The 18,279-nt window shown below is 44.1% G+C and overlaps 1 protein-coding gene across 1 annotated transcript in view; it reads right to left on the bottom strand.

Annotated features, from left to right (window-relative positions):
* Positions 1–18,279, bottom strand: part of SLC35F3 (solute carrier family 35 member F3) — a 119,203-nt gene that overhangs the window by 87,616 nt on the left and 13,308 nt on the right. The window contains exon 2 of the mRNA XM_025213783.1: positions 11,529–11,853. Coding sequence (XP_025069568.1) covers positions 11,529–11,853 — 325 coding nt within the window. The remainder of the gene's footprint in view (positions 1–11,528; positions 11,854–18,279) is intronic.

The following is an 18,279-nucleotide window of genomic DNA, read 5'->3' as shown; positions in this document are numbered from 1 at the left end:
TTCCTGCTGCTTTTCTGCATTCAAGAACAACCATCATCAAACCTCCTCCAAGTGAAATGTTAAGGTCTGAGACCAACTCTCCTGAGGTTCAGAGTTCTTTGGGCAGGGGAGACAAATAGATTCAGCAACCATGGGCTGAAGTACCTCTGCACAAGATGTACATTTCTTGTCCCTCTTTTCTGGTTTACCAGCCTTCTCTCTTTTGGGAACATTATTTTGACTGGCTCAGAATGAACCAGAAAGAAGCTGAAGAGCTAGTGAGAGACAGGGAAAGAACAGGAGCAAAATGGTGTTTAATATGTATTGAAGTAAGGCCTGGTGCCTCCTCCAGTGCCTTACAAGATGGCAGAGAACAGCAACCATTCCAGGCTTGTGTATCTGAGGCCAAAACAATCACCTGTTTAACACAAAAAGGTTTTTAAAAAGTTTTTCCTTTTCCACAAAGCATTTGCTATCTGATTAGGAACATAATAATCCCAAAGTGAAACCAAAAACTGAAGTGACTGCTGCTTTACATCCTTACCCTGAATTTACAGCTAAGTACAGACAGTCAAAAAACCTGAGGCTGAATCTATTCAATCTTGGCTGTTTATTCCAAACTGCATAGATTGAACAGATACGCAAGTTGAACAGACATTCACTTTTGATTCCAGAAATGCAGCCACATGCCTACAGTGGCTCAGGTCAGAAGCCAGGGGGCATTACAGCATGCCTCCTTGCTCATTTGGAGTAAACAGCTTGGGCCAAGACTAGCTCACCCACCCTGCAGGAGGAGGAGGAGAGGTGGAGGGGGGAGGTTTGCAGAGAGGTCCAAAGCATCCTTGGATGCTGGGAGACTGTGAGTTAACTTTAGTTATGGAGGGGATCTGGGGCAGAAGTTCAATAAACCAATTTAACCTAAATCAGTTAAGTTTGATACTACTTCTATCCAGGTTTATCTTAAACCAGTTCTGGCCATTTTGAAAGCAGTTTATGTGTACTGACCTTCTGTTGTGTTACAGATTTTGAACCAGTTTCCTATCACTTATACCTGTTTATGTGTAACTTCTGTCCCTAGCCCATAGGACCAGGTATACTGATATGTCATTTTTATCAAAAAGAAGATAGAGGCTCCAATCCTGCTCTCATGTCTATTTATCCATGAGGTTCAGCTTTGATGTGAGCTAAGCCTAAACCAAACATTCATATATGGAGCTTGACTCAGCGCATAAGGCTAGTGGTATGTCAGGCCAAAAGTTTTTTTTGTTTTTTTTTATAGTAAATGCCATGGCAGCATCTCCCCAGGAAAAGAACCTATTCTTGCTGCAATGGTAAGCCCTTGTTACTTGTAAGTAATATTGAAACTGCCTTACGTGCTTTGGGTCATATCTATTAGGAGTAAATTATAATATAAATGAAAGCAATTTGAATAGTCTGGAGACTGGTATGACCCTGTCTCTCCTTTCCTCTTCCTATGGGAATTTGTAGTCTTTTTTAAAGTCAGGTGTTGTGTAGCTGTGGTGTGGAAGAGGGACTTGGAGTGGATGCTGCTACAGATCCTCTTGGACATATGGCTACCTGCAAATACAATGAGCTGGGCATGATGCTTTTTGTCCCCAGATTCTAATCTGTCCCATTTCTTATAGATGTTCCTATGGGTAATGCAACAGTAGTCCAAGATGACCAGAGACAGGTGAAAATAACTGATCCAGTGGGACAACTTCAAAGCAGAATTAGTTGACTTTGGTTATGATAACCCACTTGCATGAAACCACAAGCCATGCACAACAGAGGCCTAATTAGCTCTGGAAGACAGTGGTATTCAGATCTCATCTCAATTAATTGATTTGATCCATTAGGCCCGATCCTTATGCACATTAGATTGACAAGAATCTGAAGGCAAACATCTGACCTAAGTTTGGAGTTACTCCAGATTTGCACAAGTCTAAACTAGATCAGAATCTGGCCCACTACATATTTTCAAAGTGATGTTTTTCAGTATGCTTATATGGACTTAAATAGCAAAGTAATTATAGTGTGAAGAGAGTGTAACAAATGTATATTCATTTAAAACTAATGTACAGAACAAGAAGTACTAACGTTTATACACTAAAGGTTTTTTAAAAGCAAAAATATGTTATGTTTCACTGGCTGACATTTCCTAAATATGCTGTGCCTTGATGTTGTTGTGCCTTATTTATGACTTTGTTAATGCTGTGTTCTCTGGTGGTAAGGGCTCATAGATAAGCAGTAATATAAATCAGTAGTATGCCAAAAGCCAACTGCATGGCAACATTTTAATGCTATTTGGATGAGAGTGATTCATGAATACAAAATATAGAAAATCAATAACAAACTGCTTCCTAGTCATCTCATCCCAGGCTATGATCTCATCAGATCTCATAATCTCTTCATGGTCAGGCAGCTATCAGCATCTGGATGGGATATTTCTACACAAAACCCAGAAATAGGAAGTGGTATTGATGATTCAATAAGTGGCACTCTTTCTTTTGTGTTGGTATTCAGCTAATGGACTCTGGTAAATTATTGGGGAGTTACTGCTGGCCTATGTCTGATCTCAGTTGTATTAGGGTAACTCTACCGTGAATCTCCCTTCCAATTTGGAGCACTGTTTTTGGATTAAATGTAAAACTGGTGCATTGATCACTTCTGGTCACTAAAGATCCTAGGCCCCATTCTGATTCAACACAAGTATAAACTAACACTGGCCCTAATAAGGCCAAAGCATTTACTGTCAGAGTAAATGAGGTTGGAAACAGGTTCCCACATTGTCAGCACCAGTACTCAGGTCCTGCTCCAAATGATCCTACACTTAAGGGTTCTTCTTAGGATTTTTTTTGCTTTTCAAAGACAAATCTTCAAACTTTGAAGAAGTTGGTACATATGTGGCTGCAATCAACATAGGGGAAAAATTCTCATTAAAAGAAGAAAACTGTGTTTGTATGTAAACTTAGAGGAATCCCACACACATTCCTCTCACCTTCCTTTGCTACAGGTGCATACAGCGTTAGAATATTTCAGCTGTACTTTATGGGATTTGGCCCAAGCATCTTATGAACCGACAGTTTTTCCAATTTGAAAAGAAAAGCAAAGTTCCAACTTCCAACTTATAAATAAATAGACACAATATTCTGGGAAGCTCTGCTTTTTACTAGTCAGTAGCCTTTATATAAAACTGCCTGACTTCAGAATAAGACAGCTAACTACCTCTCAAGAAAAATGATGTCAGCAAAAACAAAACCCCAGGAGTTCTCATGCTAATGAAGGATAAAATATTAACAGAGTCCTCACCCCAGTCAGGGTTTGACACCGGCAAGAGGTACTTTGTCAGAGGTACTTTGCCTTCTGCCTTGAGAAATGCAAAGCTAACTAATATTTTGCAGAGGCTCTTATTTTACCTTTCATGCAGCAAGGGAACTCTGGGGCTTTTAATTTATGTTGCCTTATAAATTAACCGTATACATATGATTGAAGGTTCCTTATCAGATTAAAAGTATAATCTTTTAAAGCAGTTTAGAAAGCAAAATGTATGAAACAAAGATGATGTATGCATAAACAATCATTAGATTGCAAATCATCACATTTGCTATTTCTGGACTGGACAATAGTTGACTTACTGCAAATCTAATTGTCTAATTGAAGTATGATCTTATTTAAAGGTAAAGAACACTCGAACAGGAGATAGGCATGCACAGTTAAGTTTGGAATTCTGCAATGGCTTATCAGAATGGTGTTTCATTTTTACCCTGAATACAGTTTCATTCAAAGTATATATGGCACTACCATTACTACTTCCCCAGTTTACAGTATATACTTCACTGTTGAGGTCAGTGAGGTTGTGTGGTGCAGTCTGGGGAAGACTTAAACCTAAAATATTTCTCAGGACAAAGAAAATGCTTCTGCCTGTTCCAACTCATCATCAAAAGCACAGCTGAAAAAATCATTCTATTTACTGTGATGCTCCTTCAACCTGGATACACTTTGAAAGGAATAAATACTATTGAAATGAAAGTATGAGTGGCACTCTTGTTATGTTCCAAAATACGACTGCTATCTCTAGAGCAGTGGTTTTCAACTGTTTTTCATTTGCAGACCCTGAAAAAATCATGAATGGAGGTGCAGACCCCTTTGACTTGTAAGTGTGGTTATTCACACACTTTTGATTGATCATAGTCCTCTTTTGGGGACCCTTAAGACCAGTGGTTCTCAACCTACTTGCCACAGTGGGCCACACTTGCAGCTCTCAATGTGTTATGTGGGCCACACCACACAGCTGAGGGGGCCCCCAGCTACCAGGCCTATGGGACCAGGGCCAGGGCCTCCAGCACCCTGGCCCCCCAGCAGCACCCAAGCCCTGGCTGCTGCCCATGGGAGGTGGCGGTTGTTGCGGCTGGAGTGGAGCACAGAGCCTGGCTCCTTCCCCCTCCCCTGCAGGTGGCACAGCCAGAGTGGAGCCCGTGTGGGGGAGGGCTGATGTGGGCTGCTCACTGCAGGTCTGGGGTTTCTCACCCTGCTGCCTTCCCCCTAGGACCTTTGCAGATAGGACGTGGCACCAGTGGGTGGGGAGGGTTGGTGCCACTGCTGGGAGCCCCACGTTGACTGTATTTGCATGGTAAGCCACTCCCTGACTACTCAGCAGCAGTGGCAGTGCAGAGTTGTGCCCCCCCTGCTGCTGCCAGGCAGGCATGGGGCACCTCACCATGGTGGCATGGCTGGCGTGGGGCTCCCGGCAGCAGCACCAAGCCTCCCTCCTCCTCTCTGCTGTGGAGGTCCCTGGGGGGAGGGCAGCAGGGTGGGAAGCCCCAAGTCTGCAGTGGGCAGCCTGCATCCACCCACTCCCTGAACACAAATCTGGGGGACACATGCCCCGCCATGCCTCTGTCCTGGGAGGTGTGCACAGTAGCAGTGAGCTGCCCCCTGCCCCCACTGTTCCCAGACAAGCTTCCTATGGCTACATCCTACTCACTGTCTATACCCTGTGGCCACACATTCCTGCCCCAGCCTCGGGCCCTATGCATCACCCTGCCTGGGTAGAGCACCCAGCCCCAGCCCTGCCCTGCCCTGCCCTACTCTACTCTACTCTACTCTACTCTACTCTACTCCTTCCCTCCCTCACCATGGGAGCCTCAATCTGCCCCCCTCCCCCTAGATTTACCTGGAGGGAGCTGCAGGAGCTGCTCTCCATGCTGCTTGGCTGCCATATGCATGTGTGCGCATGCACGTGGCACCCCCTGCCTCTGATTACCCTTCACCTGCTTCCACCTGACCCAAACAGCTCCTTGCAGCTGGAACTCTGTCAACCTGCCATTTCCTGTATTTTTCTCCCTGGCTTAAACCACAGGTGGCAATCTTTACTTTTTTTTTTTTTTCAGGATGTCATATATGCTGCAGCACTGTGCTGACTGGGCTGCATGAGGCCTCAGGTTGAGAACCACTGGGTTAGGGACTATTTAGAAAAGCAGAAAAGCTGGACATGTACAAGTCTGTATGGGGCTGGACATGGATGCACCCAAGGGTGCTGAAGGAGTTGGTTGATGTGATTGCAGAGCTGCTGGCCATTATCTTGGTGGTGGTTGGGAGAGGTCCCAGATGATTGGAAAAGGGCAAGTATAGTGCCCATCTTTAAGAAAGGAAAGAAGGAAGATCCAGGGAACTACATACCAGTCAGCCTCACCACAGTGTTCCAGGTCCCTCCGTCTCTCCTCATAGGGCTTGTCCTCTAAGCCCCTAACCATACGAGTGGCCCTCCTCTGGACCCTCTAGAGTCTATCAACATCCCTCTTGAAGTACAGCGCCCAAAACTGGATGTGGTACTCCAACTTCAGTCTGACCAATAGAGGGGAAGTATCACCTCCTTGGATCTATCTGTCATGCATCTACCGATGCATGATAAAGTGTGGTTAGCTTTGGTGATGATTTCGTCACACTGATCACTCGTGTTCATCTTGTCCACTATGATTCTGAGATCCCTTTCTGCTTCTGTGTTGCTGAGAAGGTCATTTCCCAGCCAGTAGGTATGCTGGATATTTTTGCTCCCTAGGTGCAGCACTCTGTACTTGTCCTTGTTGTACTGCATCCTATTGTGTACTGCCCACTTTTCTAACCTGTCCAGGTCTGCCTGCAATCATTCCCTACCTTCCGGAGTGTGCACTTCACCCCACAATTTAGTATTGTCTGCAAACTTGGACAGAGTGCACTTCACACCCATATTCAAGTCACTGATGAAGATATTGAAGAGTACAGGTCCAAGGACTGAACCCTGTGGGACCCCACTACCCACATCCTTCCAGGTTGATACCGACCCATCTACTACCACTCTGTGGGTGTGAGCACTAAGCCAATTTCCCCCCCCCCCCCCCCCCCCGACCATGTAAACATCTATGTCACAGCCTCTTAATTTATTTATGAGGACAGGATGAGATATTGTACCAAAGGCCTTGCTAAAATCCAAGAAAACGACATCCACCTCTACTCTTGCATCTAAGCGTTTTGTGACCCTGTCATAAAATGAAACCAGATTGGTCAGACATGACCTACCTGCTACGAATCCACACTGATTGCCCTGCTTCATTATTTTTCCTGCTGGACTTCCACAAATATTATCCTTCATAATCTTTTCAAAGACCTTTCCAAGGATGGAGGTGAGACTGACTGGCCTATAATTACTCGGACCCTCCTTCCTCCCCTTCTTGAAAATAGGGACCACATTGGCCCTTTTCCAGTCCTCCAGGACCTGACTGAGTGCTACAAGTGCTCAAACAGCCATGCCAGTGGTTCTGCTTTGACACCAGCCAATTCCTTCAGTACCCTCAGATGCAGCTCATCCAGGCCTGCTGACTTAAATACATCCGGTCCATCCAAGTGACTCTGCATCAAGTCATCGTTGACAGTTGGTAGGCTGGTGTCCCTCTGATGCCCATCTAAGAACCCATTAGGAGACTTATCTTGACCCCTGTTCAGGAACACTGAGGCAAAAACTTGTTGAATAGCTCAGGCTTGTCCCTTCTTTCTGTCACTAATTGCACCTTCTTGTTTAGTAGGGGTCCTATGTTACCCTGCTCCTTCCTTTCAGTCCCTACATACCTAAAAAAGACGTTTTGTTGTCTTTAATTTGTGTTGCCAACCTCAGCTCTGTAGTTGCTTTGGCTTTTCTAACTGCCTCCCTGCAAGTGCGGGCCAAGTAGGTATACTCCTCCTTGGTAGCTTCCCCCTGCTTCCACCGCCTATATGCCTTCTTTAGTCATGGGCTGTAGCAGTGTGCTGACTGGGCTGCATGCATCCCACGGGCCACAGGTTAAGAACCATGGCTTTGGACATAGTCTGCAGACTCCCAGGGATCCCCAGAGCACAGGTCAAAAAACATTGCTCTAGAGAGTATTAAAGCATGGTAAGACTATGGGACACATTAGCGATTCTTAACTATTTGATGATAAGTGGCTCTATGGATATGTACTTTAGCTGTTTATTAATTTAAAATTGTTAATACACATTACAGAAAATCATTGAAATGGTTAATAATAAATCATATACACTTGTAGTTAAATGTAAAAGAGTGCAGTAATACTGTACTCTCAAACCTCCAAATTTTGCCCCTAAATTTTGGTACCTTATCATCAGGCTCTGCTGACCTGAAATGATTCAGATCTATCAGAAGCTCTCTAACCAATTATTTTGTTCTCTCATGCCTCAAATTGTCCCCTTCATTATCCAAATAACCCTTATGAGGTGTCTGGCTGCACCTTAATTTTTTTGTGAAGACTGAGGCACAGTAGTCATTGAGTAGCTCCGCCTCCTTTACATCTTCTGTTAAGAGTTCCCCTTAGTTAACAGTGGACCCACAGCTTCCTTGGTCTTTCTTTTCTGGCCAACATACTTACAGAACCTATTCTTGTTTGTAAACTCTCTCACCAGGTACAGCTCATTCTTTATTTTGCCTTCCCGGTTTTCTCCCTGAAAGTTTTTGCGCTTTCCTGGTATGTTTTCTTGGTGACCTGTCCATTTTTCCATTGGTTGTATACTTTCCTTTTGCATTTGAGGCACCCTAGAAGTTCCTTGTGCAGCCATACTAGTTTCTTGCCATTCTTCTTGTGCTTCCATCATGTTGGGATGGTTTCTTGTTGGTCTTCCAATACTGTCCCCTTTAGTAGCTCCTAGACTTTCTGAATGACTTTAGCCTTCAGTGTGTCTGTCTTCCCATGGTACCACGCCTCTTAACTCTGAGTTGGTTGAAATCCACCTGTCTGAAATCTAGCGTCCTAATTTTGCTGAGCTCATGCTTTCCCTGTCTCAGAATTTGGAATTCCATCATATGGTGATTTCTTTCTCCCAAGTTGCCCGTCACTTTCACATCCTCCATCAGATCATTTTTATTGGTCAGGACAAGATCCAAGACAGATGATCCCTTAGTTGTGTCCTTAACTTTCTGGAACAGAAAGTTGTTCTCCAGACAAGATAGGAACTGGCTCAACATTTTATATTTTGCTGCACTGTTCTTCCAGCTGATGTCTGGGAAACTGAAGTTTTCCATCGGTATCATTCCATTGCTTTTGGACAGATTTGTCACCTCCTTCAAGAGTGCCTCATCCACTCCTTCTTCCTGATTTGGTGCCCAGTAATAAATCCCCACATTATATTGATGCTGCATCTTTCAGCTTTCATCTTCACACAAATGCATGTCTTCTTGCTCCTGAATCAGGGAACAGGTGTATGTGTTTTTGACATACAAGGCAATGCCACCACCTTTTCTCTCAAACTTGTCCTTTCAAAACAGAGTATAATCCTCACTGTTGATATTCCAGTCATAAAAGCTGTTCCATCAGGTCTACGTGATACCAATCAGGTCATGGTTCTTTTCACAAGATGCAGTTTCTAGTTCATTTTGTTTATTCTCTACACTACTTGCATTTGTATATATATGTTGAATGTATTTTGCATTTTGACTTATTAGCTTCTCTTTTGCACCACTTTTTGCTGTCCTGTGGCTCTGTGGCCCTTTCCCAGAGTTGATCTGCTCCTTTTGGTTCTTTCCCCTCTGAGGAAAGACTGTTTGCTCTATTTCTGGAGGATTTTGATCACCATCCCCCATGGAACTTAGTTTAAAGCTCTCCTTACTAGGTTGACCAGACAGTGCCCAAAGATATTCTTTCCAGTCCTCATCAGATGGATCCCATCCCTTCATATCAGTCTTCATCCCCAGAACATCTGCCCCTTGTCAAAGAATCTGGAACCTTCACGTTGACACCACCATCTCAGCCATGCATTTACTCCCAGGATATGATGGTCCCTGCCTGGGCCCTCATCTTCCACAGGGCAGATTGATCAGATCACCACTTGTGCTTCAGGCTCCTTAACCCTCATGTCAAGAGCGTTGTAGTTGCCTCTGATCTGCTCAGTATCATTCCTGACAATACCGTTGGTGCCTACTTGGACAAACAGGAAAAGGTAGTGGTTTGAAGGATGGATGAGCTTTGGCAGTTTTTCTGTGACCTCCTAAATTCAGGATCTAGGCATACAGAACACCTCTTGGGATCCCAAGTCTGGATGACTTGAACAACATTGTTGAAGTCATTGGGGTCCCACTGGCACAGCTCAGATACAAAATTGCTTAAGTTATTTTTCTTTGCCCTCATGTTTGCTTTAAAATTTCCAAATGTAACTGTCCTTATGGATATGGTTGGTCATGTGACCTAGCTTAAATTTTTAAAAATTTGCATACCCTCACTGAGGATGCAGGTTCAAAAGGTTAAGAGCCCGTTTGTGCCTACCTACTGATTTGTGCCTTAAGCATGTAAATGAAAGGGGCCAAACGGAGCCTCATTTTTGTGTCACTGGTTAGATCTTTGGCCAGATCACCTTTCCTCCTCAATTTTTTTAGAAGGCACACAGAGGCTGCAGGAGACAGTTGTATGGTGGTTATCAAGAAGTTGGTGCTCACTGTGACCAGGCCCAAGGCCAGCCGTGGGGTGGCCAGCCACTGGTTTTCTTTTCTTAAAGGGGGTGAGCCTGGTAGAGCCCAGGGAAACTTGTTTGCTGAAGAAATCTTACTTGTCAGACCATCAATTTTGAGTGTCTATCGAGACCTCAGCAGCACTTCCCAAAGTAGCAGTGGACAGCTATGAGCTGTCTCCAGTGCTCTCCAAAGCATCAGTGGGCACCTCTGAGCGGCAGCAATCCCATGTGGTGAGAGGCAATGATCCCAAGAGGCTGTAAATGAAACTAAGAGACCCAAGGAGTTTGTCGGTTGGTATGTTGTTTGGCATTTAGGTTGTTGTTTGGTATTCTGGGATATTAGATAACTGGGGTACTTAACAGTTGAGGTTGGAGGTTGACAAGGTTTAGTTATTTTCATTCATCTTTAATAAACTACTATATTCTTCTTGTTACAAAATTGCTTGTGAGAGTGGGAGGGTTGTTCTTTTAGGACCCCCAAGATTTTTCTCAGGTTTCTGGATGGGGGCTCCAATCAACCCCCCACAAAATAGCCCAGCCCTTATACTGGACCCGGCCAGGCAGAAAGGTTACACAAGTATAAGGTAGGTCTCTGACCCTGGCATCTCATGTCTGCAGGGACCAGTTAGATTTCTAATTCTTATGAAAAATATCAAAGTAATGTTAAGACTAATATGTGTACCTTTCTAACACAAACTTACAGGAGGTTATTTATATAAAGTAATACTGAACTCCAGCATAGCAACAAACTACACAAAGCACCACTGGGATAGTGGAGAGAATACTTATGCAACATGGGGCATTTTACTCTTAGAATTTAGACAGTTTACCAGGCAAGTTTTTGCTAATGTTGGAAGAAAAGTGAAAGATTCAGTCCTGAGGCTGGAGTAGCAATCCAGATGAGGTCAAGTTTTACAGACTGCTACAATATCCTTAAACCCAAGATGAAGCTAATGGGAGCTAGGCAATAAAAACTCAGATGATATGCCGCACACTGAGGGGTTTGGCCATGAAGAAGGTCCATTATTGCTCAAATTCTGTTCTCCTTTATACTTGTGCTATCTCATTGAAATAAATGGGATCAAGCAAATATAGCTGGGATCAGAATTTAGTCCTAGATGTCTAGGGATGTGCCAAGTCAATATAATATAACTGGTTAGTTTTGGAAGAAGTTGCTCTGCCATCTCACTGTGGCCAAGAGATTACAATAAAATTAGCTGCAAAGATTATTGGGTAGTTTCACTGAACTAAGTTAAATCAATAAGTGTTGTAACAACAAGTTAAGATGGGAAATGCCTACAAGGTTACAAATTAAGGTGCAGACTTCAATGACATGCCTTGTAATATCAGCATCGGAAATAATCCTGCAATTCTGATTGTCAGTACAAACTCAAATAAAGAATAATAATACTAAAAAAGAATGAAAACCTCACAGCTTGCATGCCTTAAGTAATGAATCTTAACAGTGTTAAAGAGGAAAATAGGCAAGACTGATTTAACAAGCTGACCTGAATAAAATGTCTGCGTAGTGGATGTTCAAGTGTCACAAAAGCATGATCAAAAATGTCAAGTTTACTTACCTGTACCTTTGCTTTGGAGTTTGCTTTTCAGCTGACTTAAAAACATGTCCAATATAATACAAAGGAAAGAATAAAAAGTTCCAGTTTGTTGCAAACCATGTCAGAGTAAAGGGTGCGTCAAATTTCTGAAAGGTCAGTTTTGCCAGCTGCGTTGAACCTGACCAGGAAGAGCAGACCCCCAGGACCATTGCCACTCCCCAGAAAAATTTCTTCAGTTGGGTCACAGAGCATTTCCAACAGCAGCGATTCACTCTTCCACTGCCTTCCACCCCAGCTTGCACTTGTGCTTCTGCTGGGGCTGGAGATTCCCGGGAGCGCTCATCCCCTGAGAAGAAAATGCAAGGATTATTAAAGAATTGTATGCAGCGTTTCACATTCCTAGAGCCACATCCTGATCCCTTTTTAAGTCCAGGGGCAAGTTCTGTCATCAACATCAATGAAATACAGATCTTGCCACAAAAGACAGCTCATCTTAAATCAGGCTAAAGCAACTGGTGCACTTATGTCATTTACATAAAAATTACCACCTTTATGATTAGGAGCAACAGGGGAAAATGGAAAGTGAAATGGCAGGTCTGGCTGTCATTACATGACAAGATATATGAACGTACTGCTGCTAATACTGCTACTATATGTAAATTAATGAATGCTGTGCTGTTTAGTTTAATAACAATGGAAATAATAGGAACATACAATCATACTGTCTTGAAAGATTTAGAGTGGCATATATTTTTCAGAATGGTGTTTCTTTTGAAAGAATTGGGGCAGTTTGTTTAATTGTACAGCTGTACGGGTGATACTGTGGAATAAGTGTATTGTACTTGTGTGGTGATTGCAGCTGAAGTATCACTGCAATCCCGTAATCCTTGGTTAACAAATACTTTTTAGAGGTTGTTATCAAGCTGGTGAAACTTAGAGCAACTCAGAGGGTTCTAGGCCTAGGCACTTTCACCTGGCCAGGAAAATTTGAATCCTGAACCAAACAGGGCTCAGCCATGCCTGAGGATCAAGCACAATATTTTCAACCTGATACCGGTGCAACTGAGATGAGAATTTCACTTGGAGCACCCAGTTTTCAAACACCAATGCCTTAAGAATAGCATGCAAACTCACTGGCCATATCAGCAGGCAGGTTTTTAAACTGTGTAGATGGTCATGCAAATATGCTCATTTAAATAATCAAACATGGGTATGCAGTATGCAATTTAAGTGGCTAAATTTGCAGAATTGATTTCTATTTTTATTTTTTGGCTTGAATCAAGCTGCATGACACCCAGCCTATTTTCCTCCAGTTTCAGTGGATGATGTATTACTACTAAACCAAGAAATGGTCTCATATGATACCACATGCTTTCAACTCCCAAGTGCTTAAGGTCTTCAAGTCATTTCAGGAAGAGCTCAGCCTCTTGAAAAAATTAGACCATTGTCTGCAATGTATCTTAAGTAAATCTTACTTTGGCTCTGTTTAAGATATGAGAGACTGTTTTGAAAGCTTTGGGCATCAGTTTCATTCACATACAGACATAAAAAAATGTGATAGCTGAGGGTAAAGAGCAAGGATATTTCAGTCTCTAGATAGTTCAATGAATGAGACAACCACTGTATTTACTCAAATCTAAGTCAACCCTGGACTTACGATGACCCCCCAATAATTAGATTCTATATATGAAAAAATTATAAATTTATTATCATTTTCCAGGTGTAAAATCTAATTATTGGAGGGCTGTTGTAAATTCACCCCCTGCACTGCTACATCAAAGAAAATAGTGGCTGGAGGGGTCAGGTGGCCCCCTTGCCCTCTGTTCTTCCCACTTTTCCCTCCTACAGCCTTCCTGCCCCCCTCCCCCCACAACCCCTGCACCCCATAGCCTCTGTTCCTTCTTCACCACTCCCAACAACCTCTGCCACCTTACTGTCAGATGTTGCTTGGGCTCTGCTCCCTCCAAGAGCATAGCCTGTGGAAGCTCAACCCTTGCTGGGCCATGCACCAGTGCCAGCACAGTTGACTGGCTGGGCAGGGGACAAAATTTCCTTGTGCTCCATGCCTGAACTCAGCTACACCTGACACTAAAGGGGAAGGTGGGGGCCAGAAGCCGTAGAGGGCAAGTGGAATGATGGGAGAAGGGATCAGGTGGCTGCTGTGTGTCTGAGTCTGGCCCCAACCTGGGCTCAGGGCCAGTCAGAGCCACAGAAGCCACCTGCTCCCCCCTCTCCTTTGTATGTGAATATAAGATGAGGTTTTTGCCCCTCATGCTGATTTGGGGGGGAGACCTCATTTTAGATTTGAGTAAATACAGTATCCATCTTTTTACTTCATCACTGAATGTGTAGTTTCTGTGCCTTATTTTCTGTTCAGCATGCAAATCTGGAGTACTAATGTCCTTTAGAGCTTTCCTATGGTCCTCATCATTGCAGCACCAAATGCTTTGTGAAACTGTAGTGAATTTTATGCCTTCATTCATATTCCTCTAAATACTAAGGTGAAATAAGCATTTCAGACACTATCTGCATGGTTCTATAGGCTTTGTTCTGCACACCAGACCAGTTTTGTCCTTGCCCAGCTAGCAATACTTTCATATTATGTTGGCTTCACTGTCTCTGGGAAGTGGTTTCCCAATACTTTGAACTGCAGTAAAATTATTTTGCCAGGTAGATGTGTATGAGGTAAGGTTCTTGCTTTGTTTTTCCTGTAATTCTGTGTACACACTTAGGAGCAAATCAAAGATATGTAGACATCCAACTCCCATTGAAATCAACAGGGTTCAGGTACTTTAATTTCTTTGATAATTTAAGCTTCATGACTAGACCTACAAAAGTGATTCAGATGCTGGAACAACAACTCCTAACTTTCTCATGCTGTAGATGGCTAGTGGAAATCACAGTCTCTAACTTGGTGCCCAGACTCCCAGCAGCTAATATGTTTCTGCCTCTTTCCCAAGTTGGTGCCTGGGTCAACTGCTCTGGCTACCCTACCCTAGTTATGCTATTGCCAAAAAGTCTCCTGGAATTAAGCATTTCAGCTTTTCTTTTTGGAAGATGGATAGGAGATGGTGGTGTCCTCTTCCACCCTTTTACCCAATACTTAGTAGTTAGACTATTCACCTATAGTGGTGGTGCTCAATCTTTTTTGCCCAATGGGGGGACAGACAGTGCCCAGTCCACCCACAGCCCAGATCCAGCTAGTGGTCCCAATCCAGCACACATGGCAGGGCCCCATCTGGTTGTGTAAAAAGGGGCAGGGTGTAGCCTGGTCCTGATCCAGCTGCATGGTGGAAGGGGACCTTGATCTGGCCCTGCAGGTGGAAAGGAGTGTGCCCTGGCTCTGATCCAGTGACTCAGGGGATCAGGGGGGTAGGGCCAGCCCTGTGGAGAAAAGGAGGCATGGCCCAACCCTGATCTGGCCATGCTGGGGGAGGGGGCATGGCTTAGTTCTGATCTGCCATGTGAGGCTTTGGAATTTGGTGGTGTGGCAGGCCAGTAGGGGGCACTCCTATGCTGAAGCACTCACCTCACTGCACCCAGCCAAAAATCAAGCCTCGAATGCCTCCCCTGGGGCACCTATGTCAAGCTGGCCCCCTTCCTGGAGCACATTGTAAGCCTGGGGTAACCGCTGCCACCACCCGGGGTCTGGTCTTTGTTTGGACCCTGTGCCTTCCATGGTACACAGGCCTTGTAGACCTTGAGGGTGCTTGACCCACTGTGAAATCTTGGGGTGCTTCCTTTAACCTAAAGCACAGAAAGTAGCCTCCCTTAGTCATCCCAGCAAAGGGAGCATAAGGGCATATCCAAACCCACTCAAGCATGTACCACAAAGCTTGCTATAATGGATAGTTTTATTGGGTAGAGAGGGTAGGCTTGGGAGGGGTACAAGTCAGAGAAATATCAAAAGAATAACCCTGAGCAAACAGAACTGGCCTGATAGCCAATTAATACACTTGTAAATTACTGTAAGCTACCTTTTTAGTTAAGTTTCTGGTAATTTACTCACTTTAGCATCCTGGAAGAGAGAGGGAGAGTTGCAGAGATTCAAGTTGCTGTGTAAAAAACCCAACATGTCTTCCTGGAGAGCCTCTATCTTAAATAGCCCTCCTGACCTCAACTTCTAGACCCAATCAAGGGCAGGTGTTGTGTGATGCTGACCAACCAATTTGAAAAGCATCACATCTTGACTTAGACTGAGGTTCCTGCCCCCATGTCATGAGGTCAGAGCTCAAAACAATAGAGGCTAGGTCTACACCCTCTTACCTGACCCAGGTTATGCACACCGTAACCTGGGGCAACCAGATTAACAGACAGGTGAGGAGACCAAGACAAAGAAAAGGAAAAAAGCAACAACCTCCCCCCCCCCCCCCCCAAAAAAAAAAAAAAAAAAAAAAAAAGCAGGAGTCTGGAACAGGATTCTTCCACAGGTGGTGGGGAAGGGATGGCAGTATTAATTGCCAGTGCTCCCCTGCTGCCAAATTTACTGACCTATAGGGAATCCCATAGGCTGGAAGCCATGGCTCGAGCACTCCTGACCTAAAGCACAGAAGAGCAGAGCTTAATTCCCCCCTCTGCCTGAGGAATTTAAACTCCACTCCCTTCAACTGAAGCACCTTTTCCACCAGATTACCATATATTCTGAGGTAGGGAGATTCTCTCAATGCCTCCTGCTGAAGCTGTGCCATTTTGCATAAATAATAAGTATTTACTTGCAAGAATACATGATTCCCTAGCCTAGTGGTGAGGGTACTCCCTAATTTTGGGAATCCTGTGTTCCAGCAGTCCCTGCTTCACTGAATACTAAATGTAAAATAAAGCAGCAGCTGCTGTGACCAGGATAGCCATCAGAGGCTGAACTGTGGGCTGTGGGTTGACTTCTCAGCCTGTTAATTTATGCATGTATTCTTGAGCTAACAGTCCATATAGATACCTCATATGGAAATATAACTGTCTTTTAGATTAAATTACAGTCTGCAAAAAAGGGCAAATTTTAGATAGATTCCATATAATTTTTAGGCAAAATGATCTGTCAACACACACCTAGCCCTATGTGTTAAATACCCCACAAACTCAGTGAAAGACAATACTGTATGTATCACTTTACATGGAAAATAATTGCACAGATCAGGGACTGAATTTCTAATGATGCTCATTATTTGGATAATCTCATTTGCATGCTAGGTAGAGTAAAATGTATTCCAGTCAAGATGAGATATATGCTGCTGGACCAAAAGAGCCCTGCGCCTCTTACCACACCTTACTGCAGGAGAGTGCTAAATTGTGATTTATTTTAATTATCTGTAAGCAAAACTGTACCACTCACGTTTAGATCACATTTACTCACTGAAAACGAGAATATGCCACACTGGCACAGGCATCTTTAGTGGGAACTGAACTTCCCTTGATAGACAGATATCTTTCTGGAGCTGCTGTGGCATAGGCATAGGGGACCATATAGACCAACACTCTCTTTTAAAGTGTACAGAAATCTCTTGTTGGTCTTTCAGAAGACTAGCTGGCATGAATCTCTGAGCTGGCACTAGGAGAGAAGAATCTCCCAGCACCGGCTCTGCAACTGTGGAGCTGGTGCTGGGAAAGAAGGATCTCCCAGCATTGGCCCCATGACCATGGAGCTGGCATTAGGAGATAAGGATCTCCTATTCCCAGCTCCACAATCACAGAGTAGAGGCTGGGAGATAAGGATCTGCCAGCCCGGGCCTCACAATCATGAAGCAGGGGCTGTGAGCTCCCTGCTGCTGGGGCAAGGGGACATTGTCCCCATCTGGGCTCCAGTGGTGGAGTCCACCCTGGCAGCAGGCAGGTCCCGGGGGCAAAGAGAATTGTTTCAGCCCTCTCCAGGATACAGCTGTCTCCTGTCCCCATGCTTCTTACCAGCCCCTGGGCTAGCACTGAGGGGGAACCTAGAGCTTTCCCTGGCTGCTGCAGAAGGGCGGTGCAGGGCCAGTATGGGCAGGAGCAGGAATGCTGGGAACAGGAGCAATCTGCTCCCACAACCCTGCATGTGTAGATGTATGCCCAGTGTTCAGCCCCTGATGGCTATCCTGGCCACAGCAGCTGCTAGATTATTTTATATTTAGTATTAAGTGAAGCAGGGACTGGAACACAGGATTCCCAAAATTAGGGAGTGCTCTCACCATGTCCCAAAAATGGACAGGAACATACTTCCACAAGTACAGGAGACATATATAGTTTGTGCTTACTAAATATACTAAACATTTAGTATAATATAAATATAATATACTAAATATCATAACTATACATTATTTATATTTCCAGGATTTTTTGTAGGAGGGGACTAAAGGCTAGATCTGCAAAAGGGCTTAAGTATCTAATTGTCCAAATTTATATCCTCAGGACCAAATTTAGATCCTCAGAAATTTAGATCCAACTCAGCTGCTGCCTAGCTTTAGAAGTTTCTAAAATCCATAAAGTCCTAAATTTTCAACAGTGAAGCTCCCTAGATGCTAAAAGGGCTGCTTCCAGGCATACCCAGAAATGTCTCAGTCCAGGTAGTCTATCTCAAGTTCCTATTTTATGCCTCATCCCCATTGGGATCTAAAAATAGCTGTTCCTTCTTCTCCTACATTTCAGTGGTGTATTATACAGGCATCCCGCATCTTATGCGGGGGTTATGTTCTAAAGGCAGCACATAAAGGCGATAATTGCGTATAGTGAAATCGCATATTACCGTGCCAGCAGTGACTACCTCTGCCTCCAAAACCTCCCGCCGCCGCCCCGGAGCCGTGCC

This window comes from Alligator sinensis, unplaced genomic scaffold, assembly GCF_000455745.1.
Source record: "Alligator sinensis unplaced genomic scaffold, ASM45574v1 scaffold93_2, whole genome shotgun sequence".
NCBI classification, from domain to species: Eukaryota; Metazoa; Chordata; order Crocodylia; family Alligatoridae; genus Alligator; species Alligator sinensis.
This window is presented reverse-complemented; position numbering and strand designations above follow the sequence as displayed.